At 34.3% G+C, this 28,000-nt stretch overlaps 1 protein-coding gene across 2 annotated transcripts in view; it reads right to left on the reverse strand.

Annotated features, from left to right (window-relative positions):
- The window catches only part of KLF12 (KLF transcription factor 12), a 687,410-nt gene that overhangs the window by 489,743 nt on the left and 169,667 nt on the right, over positions 1–28,000 (reverse strand). For both annotated transcript variants that reach the window (XM_074191810.1, XM_074191809.1), the window contains exon 2: positions 12,019–12,108. In XM_074191810.1, coding sequence (XP_074047911.1) covers positions 12,019–12,084 — 66 coding nt within the window. In that variant the 5' untranslated portion in view covers positions 12,085–12,108. The remainder of the gene's footprint in view (positions 1–12,018; positions 12,109–28,000) is intronic.

The following is a 28,000-nucleotide window of genomic DNA, read 5'->3' on the forward strand; positions in this document are numbered from 1 at the left end:
CTGCCTTTCACTCTTAGACTCCAACCAGTATCTAGCATCCCTAGGTAGCCTTCCCTTAACACTCATTTGCTTCACTAATCTCAGGAAGGTGACTGACAGGGGAAGTGAAAAGTGAAGTAAAACGGGGGAGGGGACGAGGAGGTCCTAGCCCAGAATACTTGCCAATCTTTGGGTAAGAATGAGAAAAATCAGCTTGATCTTGACAACTAACTTCTGAGCTGTAATCTCCTCATGAGTAGGATTGTTTCATTCCCTTTATTTGCATCAGCAGAGCCTAGCACAGCGGCTGCCTCATGCTAGGTACTTAACATATGTTTTTGGAATGACTAACTGTTTCATTGACTAAACACAGAGACTGAAGTTTGCGGAGGATTTACTTCAATATTCCCAGTACATGCTGGCTCTCTGCTTCAGAAAGTTTCAGTTAAAGAAATTAAGGAAGAGCTGGAGATATAGGCACTGCGAATGTGGACAAATCATTGTCCATGAAATTCATGTAAAATAGTGTGTGTGTGTGTCTGTGTGTGTGTGTGTGTGTGTGTGTGTGTGTATGTGTGTGTGTGTTTTCAGCCCAGTACAAAGCTTACATTCTCAATACTGTGCCAGGTACTTACTTAGCTAGATATTTACTTAACCTCTCCATTCTTGCAAAATTGAAAAAAAAATTAGATTCAGAAGAAACTCCCTTTTTTGCTTTCATCAAAATACTACTCTCACAGACAAGCAAAGGACCTGAAATTCCTCACTTGGATCCTTTGAGCTAAATCATCCATATCCAGGTTAAAATGCAAACAGATCTCAGAGTGGTGACACAGTAAGTTATTATCAGTCATTAACTCCACAATGAGAATTAGTTTATTAGCTCCTTCCTGGCTTAAGCAGGCCCCAGCAGGAATAGAAGCAAATAGATATATTTTAGAAGGAAGAATGTGAAGTTATAGGTACAGAAAAAACCACAATAGTCACCACCAGCTGGAAGAAAAGTACACCTGTAAAGGCAGAGGGCACTGGTCAATCTTCCCCAGCATCAGGACCCAGCAGGAGGGTAGTAGGAACCTGATTTGGGGAGGGGCAGGAAAAGATGGAAAGGAGGTAAGAAAGTAAGGATGAAGCTCTGCCTCTGGGAGACCATTTGTCTGTGGCTCTATTCCACTTGAGGGCTTTGTGAAATTCCTACCACAGCTCATTGCTTTTCAATTCTTTCTCTTAATACATTTATTGGCCATCCTGACATTATTAAAATCAACCCAGTTCCTATTTAACTTTCAATCCCCCCCCCCAATAATATGACTTTTACTAGCAGAGATATTGGTCTTGCCTCACAATCCCTGGGCTGCCCATACAAGAAGGAACATAGCTTCTCTAAGTGTTTTACTTTGAAGTCAAGGTACTGACACATGAAGATTTCATTGGAGATCAAAAGATTTCAAGCAGTGGGTCACCAGAGAATATTAAATGATAAGCAAATTCATATTTCTAAGGTAATTCTACCAATTTATTAGCAATGCCAGCTCCTGTTCCACAGCAGGGGAAGTAATAATGAAGCTTTGTTAAAGGGCACCTCGAGCAGCTTTTTCATAATGCCATTTCTTCACTTGTGATAAAGTCATTAAAACTCCACTGTCTTCTTGAAAGTCTGCATAAGAATTTACACTAAACCTTTCATGCAAAATAAAATATAACACTTCACTGGGGGAAAAAAAATTAGTATCTTTTTGTGTGTCCCTACTGATAGATTTTAATGCAATGAAAACCAAGAAAAGGCTTAAAAGTACATCTCAAGTTCCACCTAGACTATCAGAAACTATCCTCTTGTTTTTTGAATCTTTGAGTTTTCTTGAATGAATGATTGAATGATTGAATGAATGAATAAGGATCTATTAAATTACATTAGGTGCTGAGTGTGGTGCTGGGATTAAAATACAAAATACTTCTTTCCCTCAGGGAATTTACATTTTAATAGAAGAAGAAAAAAACATGGCAGTTGATGTTGGCTAGAGAACAATGTTTTGATCTGAGAAGTCATATGCTCATGCACTGACAAGTCCTTTATAAAAGCAATGACGTGTCCATTTGTTTACTGTTCGCAGAGCGAAAGGTATAAAGCAGGAAAGGGAAGTATTCCCAGTGGTATAGAAGGAAGATGTCCAGGATGAAATACTATGCTGGTTTGGGGCCAGTTGGGCTCTCACCAATCAGCGTTAGCAGAGGCCAAAGGCAAAATAACACTAGCACCAATATACTGAAAACAGTATGGAAAACAGGAATATGTCACTGCTACCCACTTACTTCATCAATTTATGCACAGGATTGGCATGGGGAGTCATCCACCTATCAGCAGTATGTATAGCAATATATCTGTAGTAACCCCGATACTTCATCCTCATCAATTCCTAAGATTCTAGATTAATGCTCTATCATTAATTAAGAACTAAGAGTGGTTTGGGATAGTTTTGAAGAAATTTGAGGCAGAGAAGTGTTGGATCAGGGATTCACTTTTTTAGGAAGAAAATATTGCAACTCAAAAAGGTAAGTTCAGGGGACCCCTTTACATTCCTTGACATTAAGAGTGGGTAGCAGCAGACAATCTCTGAGGCTCTGTCCAATTCTATGACTCAGGAATTCTACAAAATAGCTTCAGATGAAAAATATTTTCTACATATGCTGGTGGGCTAAGAAAAATGTACATTATGTGAATTAGAATCGATACAAATAAAACAGTAGTAAATGACTACAGGAATCTACTATTGGACAAACCCAAAGACATTAGTTTCTGGGATAAGAACTCATTATTTCACAAAAATTATAGGAAAAACTGGAAACAGTAAGGCAAAAACTACATCTCACACCCTATACCAAAAAAAAAAAAAAAGGAAAAAATGGGAACAGGATTTAGACATAAAGGCCGATACCATAGACAAATGAATAGATCAGTAAATACTCTTTCTGTCAGATCTATTGAAAGGAAAGAAATTTATGACCAAGAATTGGAGTACATTATAAATCACAAAATAGATGCTCTTAACTATATTAAATTTAAAAGTTTTTGCACCAATAGAACCAATGTTGCCAAGATTAAAAGGAAAACAGAAAGCTGGGAAACAATTTTCATAGCTAGAGGGTTGATAAAGGTCTCCTTTCTAAAATATATATAGAACTGAGTCAAATTTATAATGTTACAAGTCATTCCCCAATTAATAAATGTTCAAAGAATATGAACAGGCAGTTTTCAAATGAAGAAATTAAAACTACATGGCATCATGTGAAAAAATGTTCCAAATTTTTACTGATTAGAAAAATGTAAAATAAAATAATTATGAGGTACCACTTCACACCCAGAAGATTGGCTAAGAAGACAAAAAGGGAAAATGATCACTGTTGGAGAGGTTGTGGGAGAATTGGGACATACTCATTGCTGGTAGAGTTGTGAACTGATACAAACATTCTGGAGAGAAATATGGAATTATGCCCAAAGAGCAATAAAAGTGATCATACCCTTTGAACCAACAATATCAATACTATAAAAAGACATAAAAATTGGAAAAAGGCCCATATGTTCCAAAATATTCACTGCAACTCTTTTTGTGGTGGCAAAGAATTGGAAATTGACAAGATGTCCATCAATTGGGGCATGTCCAAAGATATTATGGTATATGAATGTTATAGAATACTATTGTTCTAAAAGAAACCATTAATGGTTGGACTCTAGAGAAGCATGGATCTGATGCTGAGTGAATGGGGCAGAACCAAGAGAATATTCTGCACATTAACAACATTGTAAGGTGTTCAACCTTGAATGAATACAGCTCCTCTCAGCATTTCAGAGAGCTAGGACAGCCCTGAGAGACTGGGTATGGACAATGCTATCCACATCCAGAAGAAGAAACAAAACAAAACCAAACAAAACAAAAGAAAAACCTACAATTTGATTGAACACTATGTTCACTTTTTAAAAAATCTCATGTTTTTCTTTCCTATTTCATGGTTTTCCTTATTTTTCCCTCAATACTAATTCCTCATACAAAAAATGAAAAATCTGTAAAGATGTTAAACACAAATGAATACATACTCTGTTCACCAGACTGTTCAACAATGAGGGGTGGAGGATGCGAAGGGAGGATGGAAGGAAATTATATTACTTATAAATATGCATATGCATGTGGATGAATGTTGAAAAACTTTTATAACAAGTAATTGTAAAAATAAAATAAAACATCAACTGTGGATAAAAAAGAGGAAGATACATTAAAAAAGGACCCCTCTTTTAAGAGTTTTTAATCTCTGTTTTCTATCAGGGGAAGTGAGGGAAGAAGGGAGGAGGGAGAAAATGTAAAACTCAGAACCATGCAAAAAATAAAAAAGAATGGTAAAAAGTACTGTTGCAGATAAATAAAACAAATAAATAAAATATTTAATTTTTTTAAAAAGTTTATAATCTAGTTGGGCTCAAGTTTCTTTGTTATTGTCTATACCATCCTATATATTCAAGCCTATTTAATTCAGCAGATTTTTCTTAGAAGCCTACTAACAATGGTTGGTAAAAACAACTCTAAGTTCCCCATAGAAAACAGATCAGGCTTCTTCTTTATTTGTCTTTGCATAGTACCAAAAACAGTTATCATCCATAATGATGTTGAGTTTCAGAACTCTGGAATTAGAGGTCACATAGGCACTTAAATTTGGCAGGCCCAAACCTTATGTCCATAATAGTTCCCTTCGTCTGAACTTCTCTATTACAGCTGCAGCCATACTCTTAGTCAATCAGGCTCTCAATATAATTTATCCTCATCTCTTCACTCTCTTATCCTATATATTTAATCCATTTCTAAGTCTTGTCCTTTCTAACCTCACAACATCTCTCCAATTATGTTTCCTTCTCTGTGTTCTATAACTACCAACACCTCATCATCTCAAACACAGTCACTGATTTGTCTCCCCCTACTCCATACTCCAGTCGGCTGTCAGATTCATCTCCCCAAAGCCCAGATCTGACTCATAACCGGTATGTAATCAATAAATTTCAGTGGCTCTCCAGCATTTAATGCCCTTCACAACCTGGTTTTAAAAAGTAAGCCCCCTTTCTAATTTTTTATGCCTTATTATCCTCCCCATCCCCATGAATCCCAGTAACAATGACTACCTACCTTGCTATTTTTAGGAACACTAAATTTTCCAACTCTTGAGCATTTTCACTGGCTATCTTCCATGCTCTTCTCTCTCACATCTACTTCCTTCAAGTCTTAGGCAATGTCCTGTCTTCTACAAGAAGTCTTCCACAGTCTTCCTTAATCTTAGTACTTTCCCTTGGAGATTATCTACCATTTATCTTTTATATATCTTGTTTGTATAAATTATTTGCTTTATTTATTTATTTTATTTAAAATTTATGGAACAAAAACATGTCCATAACTGAGTATAATTATTAAAAAAAGATGATTGAACAGGAAACCGCAAATTCATTATGTTCAACTTGCTACTCATTTTAAATATAAAACAGAGTTGCATGTTGTTTTCTCCATTGGACTGTGGGGTCCTTAAGAATAAGAAATGTCATTTCCCCTTCTTGGTATTCCTAGAGCTTATCAAAGTTCCTGGTACAAATTTGGTACTTAATAAAGAATTGTTGATTTATTCTCACTGATCTTATTCTGTGTTATTCTTCATAAATATTTCCACATTTCCTTGTATGCTTCATATTTTTCAATTTTTAACACTATAATACTCCATTACACTAACATATCACAAATTGATTCAGTCTCCAAATACTGAACAAATAGGGTTTTTCCTCACTTTTTTTCCATTACAAATATAGCAGCTAGAAATATTTTTGCACAGAAAACATCTTTTTTTCTTTGTGCAACTACAAAGAATCTTGGAGTAAAATCTCAACAATGGAATGGAGCCCAAAAGTTTAGGAAATTTGGGACTTATTGCATAATGTTCTCCAAAATGTTTTGTTTTGCTTTTATCAATTTAAAATCCTACTAACCAATCTTGTTTTTACTAATTTAAATCCCAACAACAAAGTCTATATGATGTTTGTCTCCCAGTATCCGGACTAATAATGGTTTTTGGACATTTTTAACCATCCTAGTGGGAATAATAACATGGTCATTTAAATTGCTTGATTGATATTCTGTGTATTATTAGGGACTTTTACAATTTTTTTCCCATCTGGTTAATATCAGTTTATATTTCCTTCAAAAATTGACTGCATTCAGAAATATTTCATTATTGGGGACAATGTATTAGGCAGTCAAGGAAGTCCAGTTGTATAAAACACCAAGTCTGGAATCAGGAAGACCTGAGTCCAAACCTAAGCTCAAACATTCACTAGCTATGTTACCCAAGGCAGTCATTTAATCTTGTTTGCCTCAGGTTCCCATCTGTAAAAATGAGCCGAAGAAGGAAATGGAAAATCATTCAAGTATCTTTGCCAAGAAAATCCAAAATGGGATGACAAAGAGTAGGACAAAACTGAAATGATTGAACAACATCAACAAAAGATATGCTAGTTATCTGATAAAAAAAAGCAGCAAATGCTTTACCAAGTCTGTTCCTTTTTGATATTTAGAGATACTGCTTTTCTTGTTTAATGTCCTGTAATTCCTCTATAATAAAACTCAGCACCTTTGTTTCCAATGATCTCTACTATTTGACTGACTAAAAAGTGTCTTTTATAGTGATGATGTTGCTAATGGTGAAAACTCAGCAACTACTAAAATTATAGTTCAGTGTTATACATCACCAGAGACAACTTAGGTTTATTCAAGTTTCATCCATAAAAGTAAATGTGAAAGTCTGAAAAAGTAATGTTCTGAAAATGTTAACTGTGAATGCTTTAACTGATTGTCATTAACAAACTTCTCATTCTAAACCTTTTCTTTTCTTACTCTATCTTTTAAAATTCACTTTCTCTAATACTAGCTTTCTCATGATGATACTGTACTCCCAATGGTACTTTGCAATAATATTTAAAATTACAACCAACTCAAATCACTGGTCAGTGTATGTATTCTATGTGTATTGGCTGGGGGGTGCTGAGGGGTGATGGTGGGGAGAAGAGTTTGGAATACCCCTTGTACAATCTCTTGTCCCTTGATATTCACACATTCAAATGTATCGTCCAGCCTAATATTGCTATCCTTTACCTTTTGATATATTCTTTCCATTCTCCGGTGCCTATCCCATAGTTTTCCTCTCCATTCCAGTTTCTGCCTTCATACTAAAATATATATTGATACTCCTTAAAAGACATTGCCTTCTCACTTCCTCAATTTCCATGACCCACTCCTACACTCAACCTCAACCACACACACCTCATCCCCTTGATCTATCACTTACAACTATTCTACTTACATGTTCATGAACTATATAAGTGTCAGAGTTGCAGCCTAGAATTTCAAATCTTCCTCAGACACTTACTAGATGTGACCCTGAGCAAGTCACTTAACCCTATTTGCCTTAGTTTCCTCATCTGTAAAATGAACTGTAGAAGGAAATGTCAAATCACTCCAGATCTTTGCAAAGAAAATTTCAATTTTCTTAAACTGTATGACAATCTTATTTCCTATTCTATAAATTCCCATACAAAAAATTATTTATTGTTACTCCCCAGATCAAACTCAAAATTCTCTGTTTGGATTTTTAAGGTTCTTTATAACCTTATCCCTACTTACTTTTCTAGTCTTCTTCCAGTATACTTTCTTGCACACATTCAACCATTGGGGGATTATGGCTTCTTTATTGTTTCCTCACACAAAGAAACTCCATTGCCTGACTTGGTCTATTTTCACTGGCCATCCCCCATGCTTAAAATGTTTTCTCTCCTCACCTCCACCTTCTGACTTCCTTCAAATATCAGTCCCTTCTGGTTAAAAATGTAAACTCCTATGAAAAAGGAAGGATATGAAATCAGGACTTCTGACTCTAAGAAGTCAGTGATATTTTCATTGTTTTATTTATAATTTTAAAGACTAACACAGGTAGATATTTAGAGCTAATTCAAAGGAACAAACATAAATTGAACAACTGATATATAGAGATGTATGGAAGCAGAGCCTGAGGAAGGCACATAGCTTACATAACAGATAATCTTTGGTCTCATGGTATCTGTGGACTTATAATTGACTTCAACATTTATACAAACAACCATAAGATTAAAGTTATCCAGAGAAAGAGAATATTCTAAACCTAGGCAGTAACTTGAGAAAAAAAAGCTCACAGAAGGATAAACAGAATGCATTTTAGGGGGAATAGGAAATATTCTGCTTTGGTTGTGCTATAGAATAAATAAATAGGGAAATTATTAGTTGGTTGGTACCAAGTTGTAGAGACAAGAATGGCAGATGAAGGAGCTAAAACTTTACTAAGAGGTAACCAAGGAACCCATAAAGATTTTTGAACAAAGTATTAACATGAACAAATCTATAAACTAAAAGAAATATATAAAAAAGCTAACACACTAGTATACAACTTCAAATAATAGAGTTCTGTTCAAATCTCCCTTGATAGGAGAATGAAAGGAGTATAATTTTTCAGCTACTAGAGTTATATCAAATATATATTTCAAAAGAGAACAGATAAATATGTAATTAATTTATTTCCAATATCCATAATCAAAATTAGAGTGAATAAGATAAAGATTTAATTCCATGTGGTTAATAAATGGATAATTCTTTTTAATAAAGAAATACTTGATCAATCTCTCAGTATGATATTCTGCTTCTTCCTGTTAAAAATACATTTATAATAATTATTTTGGAGAAAAATGAGATTGAAAATCAGATGAAGTATCTATTTAACCTGTGAAACTAATTAAAAAGATGGCTTGTTTTCCAATGTGGATTAATGGTAAGACTCCTACTTCAAACTCTGTCCCACTAATTTCTATAATGAGCTCAGATTCATTATTTAGGCTCTGTTTTCTCATCTGTAAAATGGAGATACCAATATTTATATGTCCTCTCTAGGTTTGTTGGATTGATCATGCTATATAAATGTGTATTTTTAACCTTTTCTGAGCTTTAAACTCAATGCAAATTCAAGTCACTAAATTAAATAAGAATGATGAAAAAGATGCCTGATAATGACACCATATTTCTGCTTTTTTATTAGTAGTTCAAGTTGTGTTTTCTTTTTCATTTTTTATGATTTCCCATTGCCTTCTTCATCACGTACAAATACACTCCATTTGCACTCACTCATACACACACACATAAACCCATGTACAGACATGAATACATTTGCTGTTTTTAGAAGTGAAGGAAGTGTTGAGTCATCCTATAGTCAAGAGTAAGAAATATAAATTGATTTTTCATTTCCTTCTCATCAACAAAGAAAATCAATCATACTTGAAATTAAATATTAGAATATATCCACTTTTCTATGATCAAAACATAAGTGCTATAGTTTTTTTTATATTATACTTATATTAGAGGATCCCAGCACTAAAAAACAAACAAGCAAAAGAGGCTTCAGAGGAAAAAAAATAAATATTGCAAAAAGGGAAAAGAGGGAGTTGACAGTTACCTGATTAATTTGGATGGGGTAATCAGTCTAGATCAGTCAGAAAAGCTACATTATTCAATCAAAAAATGCAGAACATATTGTGTTCATAACTAAATCAAATATTAAGTATGCAAATAAAAAAGCAAGATATTCTTCTTTTGAAGAATTCTCTAGTATTATTTAATCTGGATTTTATATCTATGTTGATCAGATTCACTAGATGATCATGTATGTTCTTCAGCATTTTGCTGATAGAAGATTGTGAAAGTTTCTTTGTGGAAATATGGATATTCTGATAAATAAGATCAAGGAAAATTAGTAGCGTTGGGTGACATAGTACAAGATTACTGGATCTAGATTCATGTTCAGTCTATGATACCTATTGGTAAGTGTGACCCTGGAAAAATCACTTGACCTCGGTTGGCCTCAGTTTCCTCATTGGTTAAATGTGATTTAGTGATAGCACTTATCTCCCAGTGTTAATGAGGATCAAATAATATTAATAATGCACTTTGCAAACCTTAAAGCATTGTATAAACACTACCACTATTACTCATTTAGAGGCCAACTACCTTATTTTGAATAAGAGAAAACTGAAGGTGGAGAAGGTAGCCTAAGGGTCATACCAGTAACAATGGATCAGCTAGATGGCTATGTGGATTGAGCATCAGAACCAGAGTCAAGAAGATCTTAATTCAAATATGGTGACACTTAATAGCTATATAACCCTGGGGAAGTCACAACTCCATTTGCCTCAATTTCCTCATCTGTAAAATGAGATGCAAAAGGAAATGGCAAACCACCTCAGTATCTCTGCCAAGAAAATCCCAAATGGAGTCATGAAAAGTCGGACACAACTGAAAATGACTCAACAAAATACATTGAAGTTACAGAACCCAGATATGATCCCAGGTCCCCTGGCCCCTGTGACTTCACAATCAATGATTTTTTCCTGTTATTGAGTTTTTTCCCCTTCATTGCTCAAAGCTGCAACCTCAATCAAGAGAATTAATGTGACTACTAGTGACTACTAGTTCTACACTAGTTCTATTCAGTGGTCTTAGTTAGAAAACAGACACATTCTAAAAATAAATTCTCACACACAAGTTTCAGAAACAATGCTAAGGTTTTTGAGTCTCAACATAGTACTGGTAATCATAAACACAATCACCTTTACTTACATAATACTTAAAGGTGTGTAATGTGCTTTAGAATAGCAAACCTGAGAGACAGGTAATGCAAAAATCACCATCCCAACTTTCCTTAAGAGCTTAAGTTACTTATCTATGGCCACTTGGCTAGTAAACAACTGAACTGCAATTAATCAATTGATCGATGAACATTTATTAAGTGTCTACCACATACCAGATACAAATGCCCCCACATCTCTTTTTTTTTTTAAAAATGTGTTTTTATCACCTTCAACACATTTGTTCCATGTAGGAGACAATCCTAATAAAAGGTTTGGTTGCTTTATAACAAAATTATTTGGGGACATCATAATCCATTTAGAAAGTCAGACCCATTTAATTCTGTTTTCCAAAGTATTCCAGAGTATCATTTTCCAACAGAAACAATATGGAGAAAAAATTAAAATAAATTTAAAAAACACAGTAGAATATTTTATTCAGGTTTTAGAAGAAGCGAGAATTTCATGCAAGTATCAGATCATCAGTCTACTTCTTTGTTTTGTTTCCAACCTCTGGTTTTCCCTACTAACCTAAAAACAACTGTTCCATAATCAACTGTTCCATAATTCAGATAGCCAATATACAGCCTTGCTCACAAGGCTTTATTTCCTTCCTTTCTCAATGAAGTGATCAGCTTAGAAGATGACGCAATCCTGCTGCCCTTATCATTATTTTAACTAGCAGAGCTATAAATGTTAACAGTTGTGAAATTATCCATGCCCTTTTAAAAAATCCAGCCACAATTTCAGACTTTAAATTTTTCAGTAGCCACGAATTAATTCAACAGTTAGGAGATGTGTTTAAAATAGTATTTTCTACTTGCTTTTACAGACCCTTCAAAAATACTGACCTTCAATTTGATCAAGTATCCCCTTCTTCTTATGGTGTGAAACAGGATAAATTGAAATGTCAATAGAAAAATTCATTCTGCAAACATGAACTACCCTATACCTCTACCTGGAACTCTGCTGCTTCCCCATTTTTTAAAGCTAAATTGAGAGACTAGTCTTACCTTTCTTGGTACTTATTCGTTCTTCTTTGTTTTGGATTTTTATTAGGCTTTTCAAAACATTTACCAAGCTACTACTAAGTAGTGACCATATGGTTCCCACGAGGTGAATGACTACACCTTCCTCAAGGGCCAGATTGCTTGCACTCACAAATGGGCAGTGTTGGAAGGGTCAGATGGGTGGGTATTATTCAGCAGACCGGCGTGTTCCATATGTGTCTGCTGGAGACTTGGGCTTAGGTCTGGAAATGATTATCTCTATCAGGAAAAGAAGGGCCGGGGGAGGGGTGTCTTGAAACCTCAACTTACCCCTTGTTCAGATTCCAACAGCTCTGTTTTGACTCTGACTGCCGGCATCCCATCAAGCATTAACATTCTGTTCTCAAAGGTGCTGATTTTCTGAAAAGACAGAAAGCAGAGGAAAGGAAATAAACTATAAAACACGAAAGAATATTTCTGGCATCTCATTCCATGCTAAACTACTTTTTTAAAAGCAATGAGGGATAATTAAATGAGAATATCAGCATAACCAATTATCCCTCCCTAATCTGAAATTTCATTCGAAATGATGACCAGGAAGTTGAATTAATCAGTCTGATTTTCTGACCTCTGGGTGGGAGGTCAGGCAGTAATAAACCAGAGTGGGGAAGCCCTCCCTCAATTTATGTATGGCTAGAACAATTCATCTCACTCCTGTAAGTGTGGTGGAGGGAGGGGGTGGGTCAGATTTTTCCATTCCTCAGCTCTGGAAAGGGGAAAATTAGGTGGTCTAAATTATACATAAAGGATAATCAGTTATCTAAAATGTGCAAAGTATTTTCATAGAAGTACACAGAATGCAAAATTCCAGATATAAAATAATTCTAATAATGGTAAATTCTAATCAATCACATTCAAACTTCTTTGAAATGAGTGCTCCAACATTTTGTTGCTTGACAATTTAAACCTCCTATATTCCCTGGGTACATGTCTCAAAAGACTAAGTTACTAAGAATGAACTGCTAAGCAGTAGGAAGGCATAGTCCTAGAATAAAAGTCATTTACTTTCTGAATTTTTTTTTTTTACTGTTGTTTTCACTTTACAAAAATTATTTAAGAATGACTATCTGGGGTAACTGGATAGAATTTGTGGGGGTTTTTTTGTTTTAAAGAATTAAAACAACAAAATTTGTTTTATATTAATACTTGCAATCTCTGCATTTTCTTAAGGCAAATATTGAGGGGTTGCAGGGTCATAAGGGATCATGTTTCCATTTTAACAGAATTGCTAAAATTTGGCTCAAACAATACACATTTTCATTGCAGCCTTTACCCAGATGTACTTACTTAATATGTTGGAAAACTGATTCAACTGTAAAGATTCAAAGTATACTAACATATTTTCCCCCTCATCAGGCAAGGATCTTTCAAAAAAATGCATGTGACTACAGTAGATCTGCTCAATCTATCAATGCAGTCCTTTCTTAGGCACTTATATTCTATTTGATATTGTAGTTATTTGTATATTCAGCTTATCTCTCCAGGTAGATTGCATACCTATCAAGGTCAAGGATTGGGTCTTATATACTTCTTTATCTACCCCAAAGTCTAGTACTTTCCTTATAGTACATTCTGTCTAGTACATTCTAATACATTCCTTAGATCTGGTGATCTAGTCTGTATTTGAATAGGAATTTCTATTCTAACAACAACTATAGCTAGAGAGTACGGCTTCTGTCTGAAAAACTCCAATAAAGAAAAACCCACTCTTTTCTGAGGTTGTTCATTTTGCTTTGAAATACTTCTATTAGTCATTAGTTTTTTTTTCTCTTTCATCAAATCAAAAATCCACCTCTTTCAAGTTTGTTCTATAGCTTTCTTCTGCTCTCTGAAGTGAAGAACTTAAGACTTCTTCCTTATGTCAATCATCTTGCTCCTCTTCTCTCTTTTGTAAGCTGTTTTTCCTTCCATTATCTTTCCTCCTTCCTTCTCTCTCCTTCTAGATACTTCTATCATCTCTAGTCATTTAACTCAAGATCAAAGAATATCACTCATAATTAAACCTAGTATTGCAAATGTAATCTTGCCAGGACAGAGTGCAGAGTTAACTTCTCTTTTGGGATCCTTATATTTCTCTTAGCTTTTTTTTTCCAGCCATCCCTATGTATATTCATTTTGAGATTGTAGCCTGTAACAGTGTAACAGTGCTCAGATATTTTTAATGAAATGCCTAATCCTGCCTCTCCTATATTATTTTTTCAATTATTTTATGAACTGTATTATTTTATGAGCTCACACATAGGCTTTTATATTTATTCCTTTTAAATTTAAATTTGGCCCTTTGGTCTAGCCTATTGAGAGATCTTTTGAGAGTCTGACATTAATCTAAAAACGTTATCTATTCTTCTCAGCATTGTGTCATTTGCATTTTGAAAAACATGTCATCTATGCCTTGCTGATTACTGAAATCTGAATTAAAGTATACTCTTATAAAAAAATTTATGTGTATAAAAAGTTCAATCCAATTTCTAGAAATATTTGTTTTTCCTATATTATTACAAAAATATGGTTATTTAGTAAGAAAATCTTTATCTCCCTCTCCAACTTCTTTGAGATCCAGAATATAACTCCCAAATATGAATTCATGATTGTCATTATCTTGAGCCTGTTTCTTACATCTAAATTCTCTATTTCATTTAAATAATGGCACCCTGTCTTCTTGCCCACCCATGATCCAAACATTGCAAACACTTGAGTCCTCTCTCTCAATTACCAACTCAATTCAATTGGACACCAAATCTTGTCATTTAGATCTCTCCTTCTATCTTCCCTATTATTATAGAGGCTAACATCATCTTCCCAGTCCCTCAGGCTCACAAACTAGGAGTCAGCCTGGATTCCTCATTATCTCTCACCACTATCATCGCTATATCTAAGCTCTTGCCAAGGTCAGATGGATTCCCATTTGCAACATCTCTGGAATATGCTCCCTTCATTCTTCTGACAACTGCCAGCTCTCTAGCAAAGGCTTTCATCACATCATACCTTGATTATTTCAATGGCTTGCTGTTGAGTACCTTCCTCAAGTCTCTTCCCACTCCAATCTATTCTCCATTCAACTACTAATGTGATTTTCTTTTTTTTTTGAACTGATATTTTATTTTGTTTTTTTCCAATTGCACGTTATAAAAGTTTTTCAGCATTCATCCACTTGCATATTTATAAGTTACAGTCTTCTACCATACTGTCTTCTCACCCCACCTCCCCCCATAGGCAAAGGAGTCTAGAAAAAGTTGTATATGTTCATTTGGGTTTAACATGTTTATAGAGGTAAAGAAAGGAAGAAGCAAAAAAAGTTGTCCAAGACCTCTGAAGTGCTGAGAGGAGCTGCATAAATCATAGTGATTTCTTAAAGTACAGATCTGATCATGTCGTCCCTCCATCCTCCACCCCTCAACCCCCAATAAACCCAGCAGCTTCCTATTGCTCCAGAAGCAAATACAAAATAGTCTATTTGGCATTCAAAACCTTCACAAACTAGTACCATACTACCTTTCCAAACTTCTTACAATTTATCTTGTCTGCACTCCCTCAAATATTTCTTAATTCAGTCACTCCGACCTCTTGTCTGTTATAAGAACAAGACCCTCCATCTCTCAGATGGAGGTATTTTCTCTGACTTCTCCCCATTTCTAGAATGTTCTTCTCCGCCTCTGCTCAGACTACTGCTTTCTCTGGTTCCCTTTGGTTGGTTGATTTTTGTCCATCATTATCAAAGAAGACCAAAATGACATCACTATGTTAAAGACTGATTATTTAGTCACATACTCAAAATCCTCCACAACCTGGCTTCAAACAAGCACTCTAGTTTTAGCTCTGGTTATCTGTTCAATCTATTAGTGTTGAAATCACTATCAAAGTATTTGTTCATTTCTTTCACTCTTAGACCCAGAAGGTGTCTTGTCTTTATCTTCTGAAAACCTCAAATTGCCCCTGCTCTATGAAGTTTTTCTCCAAGATAGAAACAATTTCTCCTTCTTTTGAGCTTTCATATCTCTTTGTGATTTCCTTAAACATACTGCATCACATATTATATTACACTTATTTGTATTTAGCTCTTAACCTTACTATTAGAGCAGTAATATCTTGAGGTCATGTATCTCTTTTATTTACCTTTTATTTCTGTCAGACATTGGGCAAAGAGTTTATAAACTTATAAAACACCTAGTAAATATTTAATGAATTAAATTAATTCCATTCTTTTTTACTTTTTGACAGAGTCCTTGTCTTAATATGCTTTATTACCTATAAAAGATCATATGACAAAAATGTAGCGAAGCCAAGGTTCTATTTGTCAGTTTTGATCTATTCTTTGCAAAAAAAAAGTTTATTTTTTCAAGAAGCTTTGAAAAATCACATTTACAAAGACTTCTTCACCGATAGTCACTTTGAGAAAGTAGAGGCTGTCTCTACATTGCCTTTCAGTCTGCTGTCATTTAGAAACAAAAAAAAATTCATATTTTGCTGTTTTGTTGTGTATGTATCTGAGATATACAAACTAGAGCAATTAAAAAGCAAATTAAAGCAGGAAAATTTCAAAAACCCTTATTCTTCACTTTTTCAATTTATCCATGTTTTGGCACCTGATGCTTAGCCAAGAGCATGAGACATTATAGCCATATATACCAGCTAAGTCAATGTATTCCAATGTATTCCCATCAGGCTAGGTTGTTGTTTATTATCAAGGATGGCTCTCATGTCCTTGGGCATCAATGACTTCTGTGCTTAGGATGCTGGAAGTGGTTGGAGCTGCCACCTCAGCCAGTTTGGCATTCCACCATCCAGGCTCAATTAGGAAGTCCCTTGCCTTTGTGATTAATAAGAAGAACAGTTAGGTTATACAGCAAAATCTGGAATCTACCATAATAAAGTATCCCATAGGTTGTTTAGTTTGTAGACAAAGAAGGATAAACTGATATTGCTTCATATCCCCAAGGAGGTCTTATCCAGATGAAAAAGGGAAGAAGCTTCCTTCCCTATGAGGAAGGCATGGGCAGAAGGGGGGAAGAAATAGACAAAGAACGATTCTAGAAAGGCAGGTTTAATGAACTGTTAGAATCTGATTAGAGGCTAATGTCCCTTTTACTGCTTTGTACCAATTTACAGCTGATATACTTTAACCATTTTCCCACTGGCTGTGATAAACTCATTAGTTTAAAAAATGCAAGCTAACCAGAGTCTTTGAAGTTAAAAACGGATAAATCATGAAAACCTGACTGGTTCATGTACCATTTAGCACATTTAAATTTAACTGTATTTTCATGGTGAGATTTTTCTTTCCTTTTTCTTCTTTTGTTACTTCAATTTGGCTAACCTAAAGACATGATGTACCTTTCCAGCTCCAATAGAGACATGAACAAATAAAACAATATCTGGCATTGTTTTAAAGATAGGAAACTTTTCTTGACACTACTCACAAAAGTAGGCTTCCCAGAATCTCCCTGCCATACCATAATCACTTCCATTAATAACAATGGGCACCATTGGAGGTCTAGACCTTGACAGCTGAACTGTTTACTGAAGTGCAGTTCCCACTCATATATATTTTAAGAGCTAAATTGTCTTTAGGTTGAATATTTGAGAAGGAAAAAATTGATCTTCAATTTCATGTTTTTAACCCTGTTTTGCATCAGTTTAAGCATGTTGGAAACTATTCACAGAAGCATATATAATTACAGAGCTTTGAAGAGGTGGTCATTAGAGTACAGCACTGACAGACATATCTGGGCAAGCCAAGATCAGATACACACAGTCCCAGAAAATGTGAATTTAAATATATAGTGTAGTCCAATAAATTGGAAGTGTTGTCAAACCCATCTTGTCATGCACTTAATCAAAACATGTTTGGAGTTGGATCAATAACCCAATTGATCTTCAAGAGATAAATAGAAATTACGTAGGGCCATCAATTTTAGTCTCTCAGTACTGATTATCTGGTACTTAGATTGTAAAAATCTTTATGAAACAGCACAGTCAGAATGCATTGTTTCTGTTTCCATCTCCGGCTCTATCTCTTTATGCAAAAGAATATGTGTATATATGTATGTGTTATTCATTTTAGGAATCGTGATGCTGATTGCTTGGAGCTCATTTTCCCAGCAAATCTGGGTCCAACAGGACATGATCTGAGCAACTAAGTGATGACTAATAGCATGTTCACAACTGGGCTGTGGCACATCTAGATACTGATGCTTGCCAAAGAAGCATTTTCCACAGTCTGTGTTAACATATCAATGCTGTCTATAGTTTCTCTTAAGAAAGAGAGGCCAAATAGTACACATTCAGTAAAATGTAATGAGAATATACATAGCAAATAAAAAGAAAAATTACTATTCAGTTAGAATAATAGAATTATTTCAGATACCTTATAGAAACCTAATTAAATCTGCAAGAGAACTTCAAGGGTCACCGATTCAATCTCCTTTCTACTCACCTCCAATAAAATGATCTCTTCTATGACATTTCTTTATATACATATCTTAACAATTTTATTTAACTAGAATTTGTCATACACCTTACAGGCATGAAACTTTTCATCTATGAAAGAACACCAAAATAAATGAATAAGTTAATAAAAATGAAATTTAAATTTAAAAAACAAAAAGAAAGAAAAATGTAAAAAGTTTTTAAAAAGTGAAGAAAGGAAAGAAAGAAAGAAAGAGGAAGAAATGGAGAGAAAGAAGGAGAAAAGAAAGGGGAAAAGGAGAGGAGAGGAGAGGAGACAGAGAGAGAGCGAGAGAGAGAGAGAGAAAGAACTTAAATTTTATCAGTATATAGTCCATACAAACTCTTCTTGAATGTATCTAGTGACAGAGCATTTGCATCTAACTGCATTTAAGACTTAAGATAAGACACTAAAATGGGAAATCAAATAATTCTGTGTAGACAAGCAAATGATATAAAAAGGACTACTGATTTTATTGGTTGGATTGGGTAAATCTTTTAATCTCATTAGTGAGAAGTGAATCTCTAATACCACATGGTTCTGATGTAGACCACTAAAATCAGCCCATTTCTAAAGAAAAATGGTTTGAAAAATGGTTCTTCCCTAATAAGTCTTCAAATTTATTCTATTCTTTTGTCTTCTATCTGTGACAAAGATATCATATGGTTCTTTAAGTACTTCAAGCTGGCTGTCATTTCCCTTGCTCCCAAATTTTTAGATCTAGTAATACTTGTTGATATTGCCATAAGGTACCGTCCTTTTAAGGTGCTGCCTTTTCATAAGGAAAAGCTCAATGTTAAAGACGTAGAAAAAGTTTTTTGGCATCAGTCAGTCTAAATATGTGTGTGTGTGTGTGTGTGTGTGTGTGTGTGTGTGTGTGTGTGTGTGTGTGTGTGTTAGGAATACAAATACAAGTAGAGACATTTTAAATAAAAAGAACTACTAAATTCACTGATAACAAGGACATGAGATTTTTCTATCATTGATGGAAAGCATCATGCCTGTATGGAGTATGAAAAACTCTGGTTTGATAAAATTGTTAAACTATGTGTATAAAGAAGCAGTTTTCAGATGGACTTTAAGCAAGCATAGTTGCAAAGAGGGGGCAGAAAAAGAATTATGGCATAAATAAAGAAGCTCAAATTACCTTGAAAGGTTGCAAAGTGATACTTCTTTTGAATGCTAACAGATTGATAGTTTAACTAGGCAGATAAAGAATGGTTATGTGTTAAAAAACTGCTAGAATTTAAGTGTAAAGAAACAGTTGTCAGAAACGCAGACTGTTAAATTAGACCTCTTTGAAGTCTGAAATGGTTGAAACAACAGGGAATTGGGGTCCCTCAGCTCATATGCATAGAACTATTTTTAAGGTTTAAGAAGGCAAAAACCCTGAAAATTTAAAAATCAAATAATTTTTTGTAGACTAGCAGATGATTAAATAAAAACTATTTATTTTTATATCTTTTTTGTTATTTATTTTCCAAGTACATGCAAAGATAGTTTTCAACATTAGTTTTCAACATTCATCCTTTTACAAGCTCTTGAGTTCCACACTATTCTACCACCTTTCCTTTCCACCCCATTCCCCACAGAAGCAAACAATTTGATATAGATTATACATGTAAAATTGCCTTTAACAAATTTCTATATTAGATATGCTATGAAAGAAAAACCAGAACTAAGGGGAAAAAAGAAAAAAAGAAAAACTATTGATTTTTAAAAGTTAGATATGGGGAGTTTTAAATTTCTTAAGTGCAAGGGGAGTCTCTGAATACCAGATGGCTCTGCAGTGGACCACTGAAAGTTGTGAAGAATGGATGAAGAACACATTAAGTGAAAGCTAAGACTGAAGAAGGAGGAAGGGTTAGAAAGGTTAGCTCTGATCGAGTGAGTAAGAAGTGGTACCCAGAGCAATCAGTTGACAAAAGACTTCAGTTATAAAACTGCTGATTGTTTGGAAAGAGGTTCCACATCATCATACAAGAGTTTCATCATCAACTGTTATCCTTTTGTGTCACCTGGGACTTGAGGAAGGTGAAATACCTCACAGAAGTAAAGTCTATCTGCATTGCCCAGAGTCAACTTTGGTTGTTTTGCTTCGAGTTAAGCTTGCTACAAGTTGATGAGTTGAATCAGCATCCTGGTGAATGAATAGCTTATTGGGCTTGTCTGAAATACGAAGAAAAAGGTCAAGGTGATGAGTTTTGTACTTCTCTGACTTGAAGAGAACTGCTATCCCAATTAAGACTGATTCTCAGGGGCATTTTAAGGGTAAGTTGAAAGAGTTGATATATTTAAATGTTCTAGAGTAAAGGAGGGATTTGCCCAGTTTTTTGCAAAGTAGTGTTGGTCAGAAGAGTAGTAGTTAGCACAAAAGCATTTCCTTGAGGTGCAAAATATTTCTACATGGATCAATGATAACAAAGTCTGCAAGACAGCTGCAAAATCCCCCAAGCACATGGGATTGCCTCAGTTATGTATTTCCCTAACAAATATCTGTACTCCAATGCCCACTCTCCACCAGAATTCAGAATAGGGAGTGTGACCTAAGTTTATGTGTGAGAATATTTATAGTGATATATTTATTTTTACTGAATTTTCTTTGATACACTGAAACTTATAGTGTCATTATATTATCTTATTGTTAAATGAGTATTTTTAAAATCTAATTTGTCACCATTTTGAGTGCAATGATAAGAGTTATATATTCCCTCCAAAACAAGGCACCCCTAATGACCCAAAGAAATTTTGAGTGTAAGCAGATAATGGTGGACCTTCTGTGGGAACCTAGTTCTATGAGGCTAGATTGGAATGAGTAAGCCAGATCAGCACCTCAGAGTCAGTGTGCGTATACTTTGTGATACAGAGCAGGTAGTCACTTCATGTTCCTGCTCTCAAGAAACTTGGAGTTAATGGGGAAGTCAATATGAAAACAACTATGAGCAAACAATATTTGTTCAGGATAAATTGAAGATAATTAGCTGAGAGCCTGTTGTCCTTGAGTATAAGAAGGATAAGATACCCTGAAGTCATTTCCTTAGTCAAGACCAAGAGCCCATAGGCAGTAAGCAAAGAGAATTTTACCAGTCAGGTATACAAAGTTCTTAAATATGGATTTTGATTACAGGGAAGTATCTATTACAACTAAGAAAGTTTTTTGGTCATTACTTTGTACTTATGTTTTCTCCACAATATTTACAATAATTTAAATACGCCTCTAGTTTCTGAGTTGGTTGACTTATAAATGGCCACATCCTTACTTTTCCTTCTACTTTCATTAAGTTGTAAAACTCTCTTCTGGAATATCTTGCAATTAAGAAGTCATTTTTAAACATAAATCCATGCATTTTGTCTGCTCTATATGACCCTTGAAAATTAACTCCTCACTGATGGTTCCCTTCCTCCCCATCCCCCATAATGACTATGTCATTAAAGAGTCAGCATACTACATTTGATAGAAAATTGAACTTAGAGTTAGAAGGCCCAAGTAAGAATTGTGGCTTTGCCACAAGTGACCACAGGAAAGTTATTCCTCCTATTTTTACTTAGTTCCCTTATAACTGATGTGGTTTGAATGACATAATCTATAAGGTTATTTCAACTTTAAATTCTATGATTGCTATCTGGGAGGACACAACTTCAGATTCAAGGTAATCCAACTTGACAACAAAGTTATATTAAAAATATAAATATAGTATGGAGAGGGGATGTGGTATAGTAGAAAGTGGTTTTCAGTGGAGTCATGAGGACATGAGGGTTCAAGTTGTCTCTGTAATACTAACTCAATAACCATGGTCAAGTCATAGGGCAAGTACCAGGAAACTTTCTAAGACATTAAGTCTCAGACAAATTATTGTTCTATGCTGAACATGAAATAAAAGGTCTGAATTCTCTCCAATACATTTATTTCTGTGGTGTCTGGATACATGTGTTAAATGTGCATAGAAGGCAGGTAGGTGACACCATAGAGCAATGGACTTACTGTCTGGAAGACTTGGGTGCAAATTTTGTGGGAGATAAATATTAGTTGTGTAACTCTGGTCAAGTCATTCTACCTTTTTCCTTCAATTTACTCATCTTTAAATGATAAATTGTGAGAATCAAATGAGTTAATATTTTTAAGTATTTTGCAAACCTTAAAGCATTATTTAAATGTTAAGAGTAGGTAGGTTGCAACACCCTGAGTGTGGAAAAACTTGAGTTCAAATTCTGTCTCAGTCACTTATTAGCTGCATGACCCAGGGCAAGTCAATTAAATTCTGTTTCTGTTTTTTTTCACCTGTAAAAATAGGATAATAACTTATTCCAACAAAGCTATTGTGAAGATCCAATGAGTTAATATATGTAAAGTGTTTTGCAAACCTTAAAATGCTTATTATTATTATTATTATTATTATTATTATTATTATTATTATGTATTATTTTTGTTCAAAGTGTAACTTCATATCCAACACCAATTAGAAATTTTATACATGTAGTTACCTATGTATATGGGGAGGTTATGTATGTATGTGCATACACTTAATACTTCACTTTCATCATATTTACTTTAACAGTTGCTTAGACAAAATACAGAAAGGCATTTTCACCCTTTACATAGCTTTTCCTTTAAATTCTCTTCTGCTCAAAGAGAAGTGCCTACTCTAGCTCCTCTAGTACTCTAGTTCCCCTAGTAGAGAAGAGACCCTGAATTCTCAAATGAATAAAGAATGGGGCCCAAACTCTTAACAGGATCTAAGTCAATCTGGAAATGCTTAAATTATGGACCCAGTAATAGACTACATCTTCATTGTCCAAAGGGTTCAGCCTAAGATAATTCAGAAAGGTTTATCACAAGTGGTTTGAACAGCAACTGGTGTTCCTTATTTTTTCAGGCACATAACTCATCAAAACCACCAAGCAAGATATGGAGAGGATTGAGATTTACATGGTTGATGGAACTGCCAAACTGAAAAAGTCACTGTGTACCTACAATATCCAAGTAAGCACATAGCTTCACATTTTCTTTTTCTTTCTTTCTTTCTTTCTTTCTTTCTTTCTTTCTTTCTTCCTTCCTTCCTTCCTTCCTTCCTTCCTTCCTTCCTTCCTTCCTTCCTTCCTTCTTTCCTTCCTTCCTTTCTTTCTCTTTCTCTTTGGCTTCTTTTCTTTTCCTTTTTTTTAGATTTTTCAAGGCAATGGGGTTAAGTGGCTTGCCCAAGGCCACACGGCTAGGTAATTAAGTGTCTAAGGTCGGATTTTAACCCAGGTACTCCTGACTCCAAGGTGGGTGCTCTATTCACTGCGCCACCTAGCTGCCCCTGCTTCTTCTCTATTTTGTCTTTTCTTTCTTTCTCTTTCTTCTTTGCTTTCTTTCTTTTTCTTCCATTTGCACATGTTTATTTTTAAGTTACATAATTTCCTTCCACCCTCCCTTTCCATTCCCCTTTCCTCAGAGGTGAACAGTCAAGTTAGCATTGTATATGCATATTTTTGATAAACATGTTTACAGATTAGTTATTTTAGGTATAAGGAATTAGGATTAAGGGAGATACATAAGAGATAAATTTTAGAAAGTTTTCATCAGATTTTCTGTGTGTGTGTGTGTGTGTGTGTGTGTGTGTGTGTGTGTGTGTATTTTGTTTTATCTTGTTTTTCTTCCTCTGTAAGTAGATAGCATTGTCCATGGCCAGTTTAATACACTTGTCCTAGCTCTCTGACCTGTTAAGTGGTATCCACTTTTAACTGAGGATTGAGAAGGAATTCAGTAATGAATTTGAAAAATAATTTTATTTTTTCCAATCACATGTAAAGATAGTTTTCAACACTGATTTTTATAAGACTTTGAATTCTACTTTAATTACATATGCTTTGAATGTATACACATACATACTTATACATAGAGAGACATGCACAGATATATACATATTTAACACAATTAATGAAATTTTTTAAATGATATATAGTGATTCAAAAACATTCAGTATACTTCATATAATAACCACAGCATTTACCATAGTAAAGAAAATTTACTGAAAAGTTTACTTCTCTCCTATCTTTGAAGAGTTGAGACACTAAGAATATCATATATAAAAAATATTGTCAGTTATGGTTGAGATTTGATGAATTGCTGTTTTTCCTCTTTATATTTTAATCTTTGTTATAAGGCATGGCTTGTTGGGTATGAAAGTAAGTAGAACATTATGTTAAAATATAATAATAGCTAGCAATTATACAGCACTTTAAGTTTTGCAAATCGCTTTACAAATTATTCACAAGTATTATAGTTTTATCCTCACAATAATATTGGAAGGTGGTTTTATTTATTATCCTCATTTTGTATTTATGCTTATGTTTTATTAGGAACTAAAGCAGACAGATGTAGCTTAAGTGACTAAGGTCACATCACAAAAAGTGTCTAAGGCTAGATTTCAATTCATGGCTAGATCCAGGTTGAGTTCTCTATCCATTATGATATTCAGAAATGAAAGTGACATAAACACAAAAGGTATAAATAAAAAATGCTTTCAGATAAGAAAAAAGTCAAAATTTTCTCTTCCATTCTATCATCTGAGTTTTTATCTTCTTTTTGCATTGGAAAAGGCTATTGTTTACTATGGAAAATAAATACTAGAAAGAAGATATATGAGGCTTTATTCTTATACCACTTTCAGTGTTAAAATGTTGCACATAATATATTCTGAAAAGTCTCCAACTCCAACATAGCAGCTTCAAACAGAGATTCTTCTGTCAAAATGTGTGAGATTTATAATGCCAACCGTATGTACTTAACTAGTAAAACCTCATATTTACATTATAGCAATTTACATGTTCTTGTAATTTATACTTATACTCCAGGAATTATTAATTTCTTACAGTGCTACTTCCACCCAATTTGGAGTTTAAGTTAGATTTTCAGAATTTTTCATGCACATGTTCTTGATTCACAAGGTGACCTATGGTGCTATGATGGTGACCCTGGGTACTCCGGGCAATGACAAAGAGAAGTGAAGGACAGGGTATCTTAGCAAACTGTTTGCAAACTCAGTGATGAGAGCAGTCCAGCAAAGTGTGGACAGGCACATCACCAATTAAATTCCACAAACATGAAGCACCTAGTACTTTTTTTTTTGGCCATAGTAACTCATAAGGCTATAGAATCAAGTATTAAGATGGAAAGACTATAATCTATGCTTCCCACTAAAGCATCCATAAGACAGATTTTTGGAAATTATTGTTCCAACTGCAAAACAAGGGTATCTAGACCCCTAATGGTAGAAGTCAACATTCAATGCTATCATTAGCAAAAGGCTCTATAAATCTGAAGTAATAAAGGAAATACTACCTCCTCAACCCTCCTTTTATTCGTTGATTAGTAAAAATGTCCTCCTGTAACTCTATCTTTTCAGAGTTGTTTATTCCTATAAAAATCCTAGTATTGCTTCAAATTTCAACTTTGATGCAACTTGCAACACCAATTTGTTTTTCTTCATATCTTTTGCTTTTAAAAAGAATGTTTTTTCCAATGACATGTATAGTTTTCAACATTCACTTTTTTCTAAGATGTTGAGTTCCACATTTTTCACTCCCTCTTCCTTCTCTCCCCCTTCCCCTTGACAGTGAGTAATCTGATATAGGTTATACACATAAAACTATATGAAACATATTTTCATATAAGTCATCTTTTCACATTTATTTCAGGGACTGCATTGGAAAATTCTTGAGAAGACACACATCCTTAATGTGCTGGCCATTCTTGATAAACTTATTCATTAGCATTTTCCTGATAGCTGTTTCACATAGAGGGGTTCATACTATTCAAGCTGTTAGTGAGTTTTTAATACCTTTAAAAGATGTCTCCTAATCCAAACCAGGATTAAGGAGACAGCTATGATATTCAAAGAAGAGTGAAGAGTGAATAAGCTCTCCTACTAGTCTGGGATCAATCAATCCTTCAACGAGTATTTCTTAAATGCTATCTATGAAACAGGCATAGTTTTTTCATGTTTCACAACTTTAACAGACTAGCTTAACATTCTGTACAAATTGAAAACATCACATATTATTAAGTTACAAATGTGTATTATTTTAAGATAAGGCTGGAGCATTTTCTACAAATCTTATCACAGTGTTGGTAAAGCTACTAGTCAATGGTGACTGGCATCAGATATAAAATAACTAGAAAGGTGTATTTTACATCGTATGCAGCAACAGAAAGACAGAATGAATCTGTCTACCCAAGAGAATATTAAAAAAAGAAATGAAAAATGCACTTTCAGTTAATGTTTACAGTAAATATATCTTAGGATTATTGTTTTGGGGACAGACTGTGGGGGGAGGTTGAGTGTAAAAAAATAATATGTAAAATGTATCAAAACATTCAAAATAATTTTGAAATATTAGGAGTATTCAAAAGGACTCATACATGCAATATTTAGACCACAAAAACAAATGCACTGAAGCAGTAGGGGAGGAAAGACAAGAGCAAGAATAGTTAAGAGACAAACTAAAAAACAAAAAAGGAATATATGAATCTAAAAAATTTAAATACACAAAATAAAATTATCAGAAAAATTTACTTTATTAATAATATCTACAGCTAAATAACTCACATCTTTTTACACTAAGGCATTGCAAAAGCTACCATTCATCATTCAAATATTGACAAACTTCAGTGATCTCATTCTACCATTCTAAAACTAGCCTGTCTAAATCAAACCAATTATCCTTCACTAAAGACCTGCCCTTCTCTGTTATTTCCATATTTTTAACAATGTCATTCAGGGTTCAACATTTGGAATCATCATTGATTATGTCACATCAGTTCCAAAGTCCACAAATACCTCTGCTATGCCCCTCCTATTCCATTCTCATGGTCATCACCCTATTTCAGTACTTCATTATGTTCTGGGTGAGTCATTGCTAAATTTCTTAACTAATCTCATTGTATCTAGTATTTGCCTCTTCAATGAACCCTTCACAAGACTGTCATATTAATGATCCTTGTCTTTAGGTCTGATTATATCATTCCTCTTCTCAGAACTCTAATGGCTCATCATTGTCTACCTGAGCCTGACATTCAAGACTTTCCAGACTCTCACTCTAACCTCCTCTAGATTTCCCTTGGCCATTTTTTTTAACCCAACATGTTTTTGTTGTAATTTTTTTGAAATCCATACTGTTTTTGTTGTTGTTTAGTCATTTTTTCAGTGGTGTCTGACTATGATTCCATTTGACGTTTTCTTGGCAAATGAAACAGAAATGATTTGCCATTTCCTTCTCTATCTCATTTTACAGATGAGTAAACTGAGGCAAATAAGGGCCTTGCCCAGGAACACACAGCTAGTAAGTGTCACAGGCCATATTTGAACTCAGGCACATCTACTATACCATATAGGTGCTCCAACTCATTTTGCTAAAATGACCTAATCTAACCCATCTGCCTGTTTAAATGTGACACAATCTGTAAAAACCTAAAATGTTTCCTCCAGAAATATTTTGTTAATATTCTCATTTGAAGTCATCCTTCTTTCCTTAGAACTGTCCTAACACTTTGCATTTCTTTTACACCTCCTACCTTTTGCTTCCTCCATTATATTTATTGTCATCTTTTTTGAGGACCAGGATGATGGATTACTTAATACTTTTTTGTATTTCTCTTAATAAACACTCAGTCCAGTGCTTTTCACAAAGTAGTCACTAAATAAATTCTTCTTGTCCATAATTTATATCATTGCAAACATATAAATTTAGTTATTCTATCATTTTTCAAAATGTATTTTACTTCTCAACTTCATCTGGTAAGTAAGGTTTTCACTGTGATGGTGCACC

The sequence above is a fragment of the Macrotis lagotis genome, chromosome 6, assembly GCF_037893015.1.
Source record: "Macrotis lagotis isolate mMagLag1 chromosome 6, bilby.v1.9.chrom.fasta, whole genome shotgun sequence".
In the NCBI taxonomy this organism is placed as follows: domain Eukaryota; kingdom Metazoa; phylum Chordata; class Mammalia; order Peramelemorphia; family Peramelidae; genus Macrotis; species Macrotis lagotis.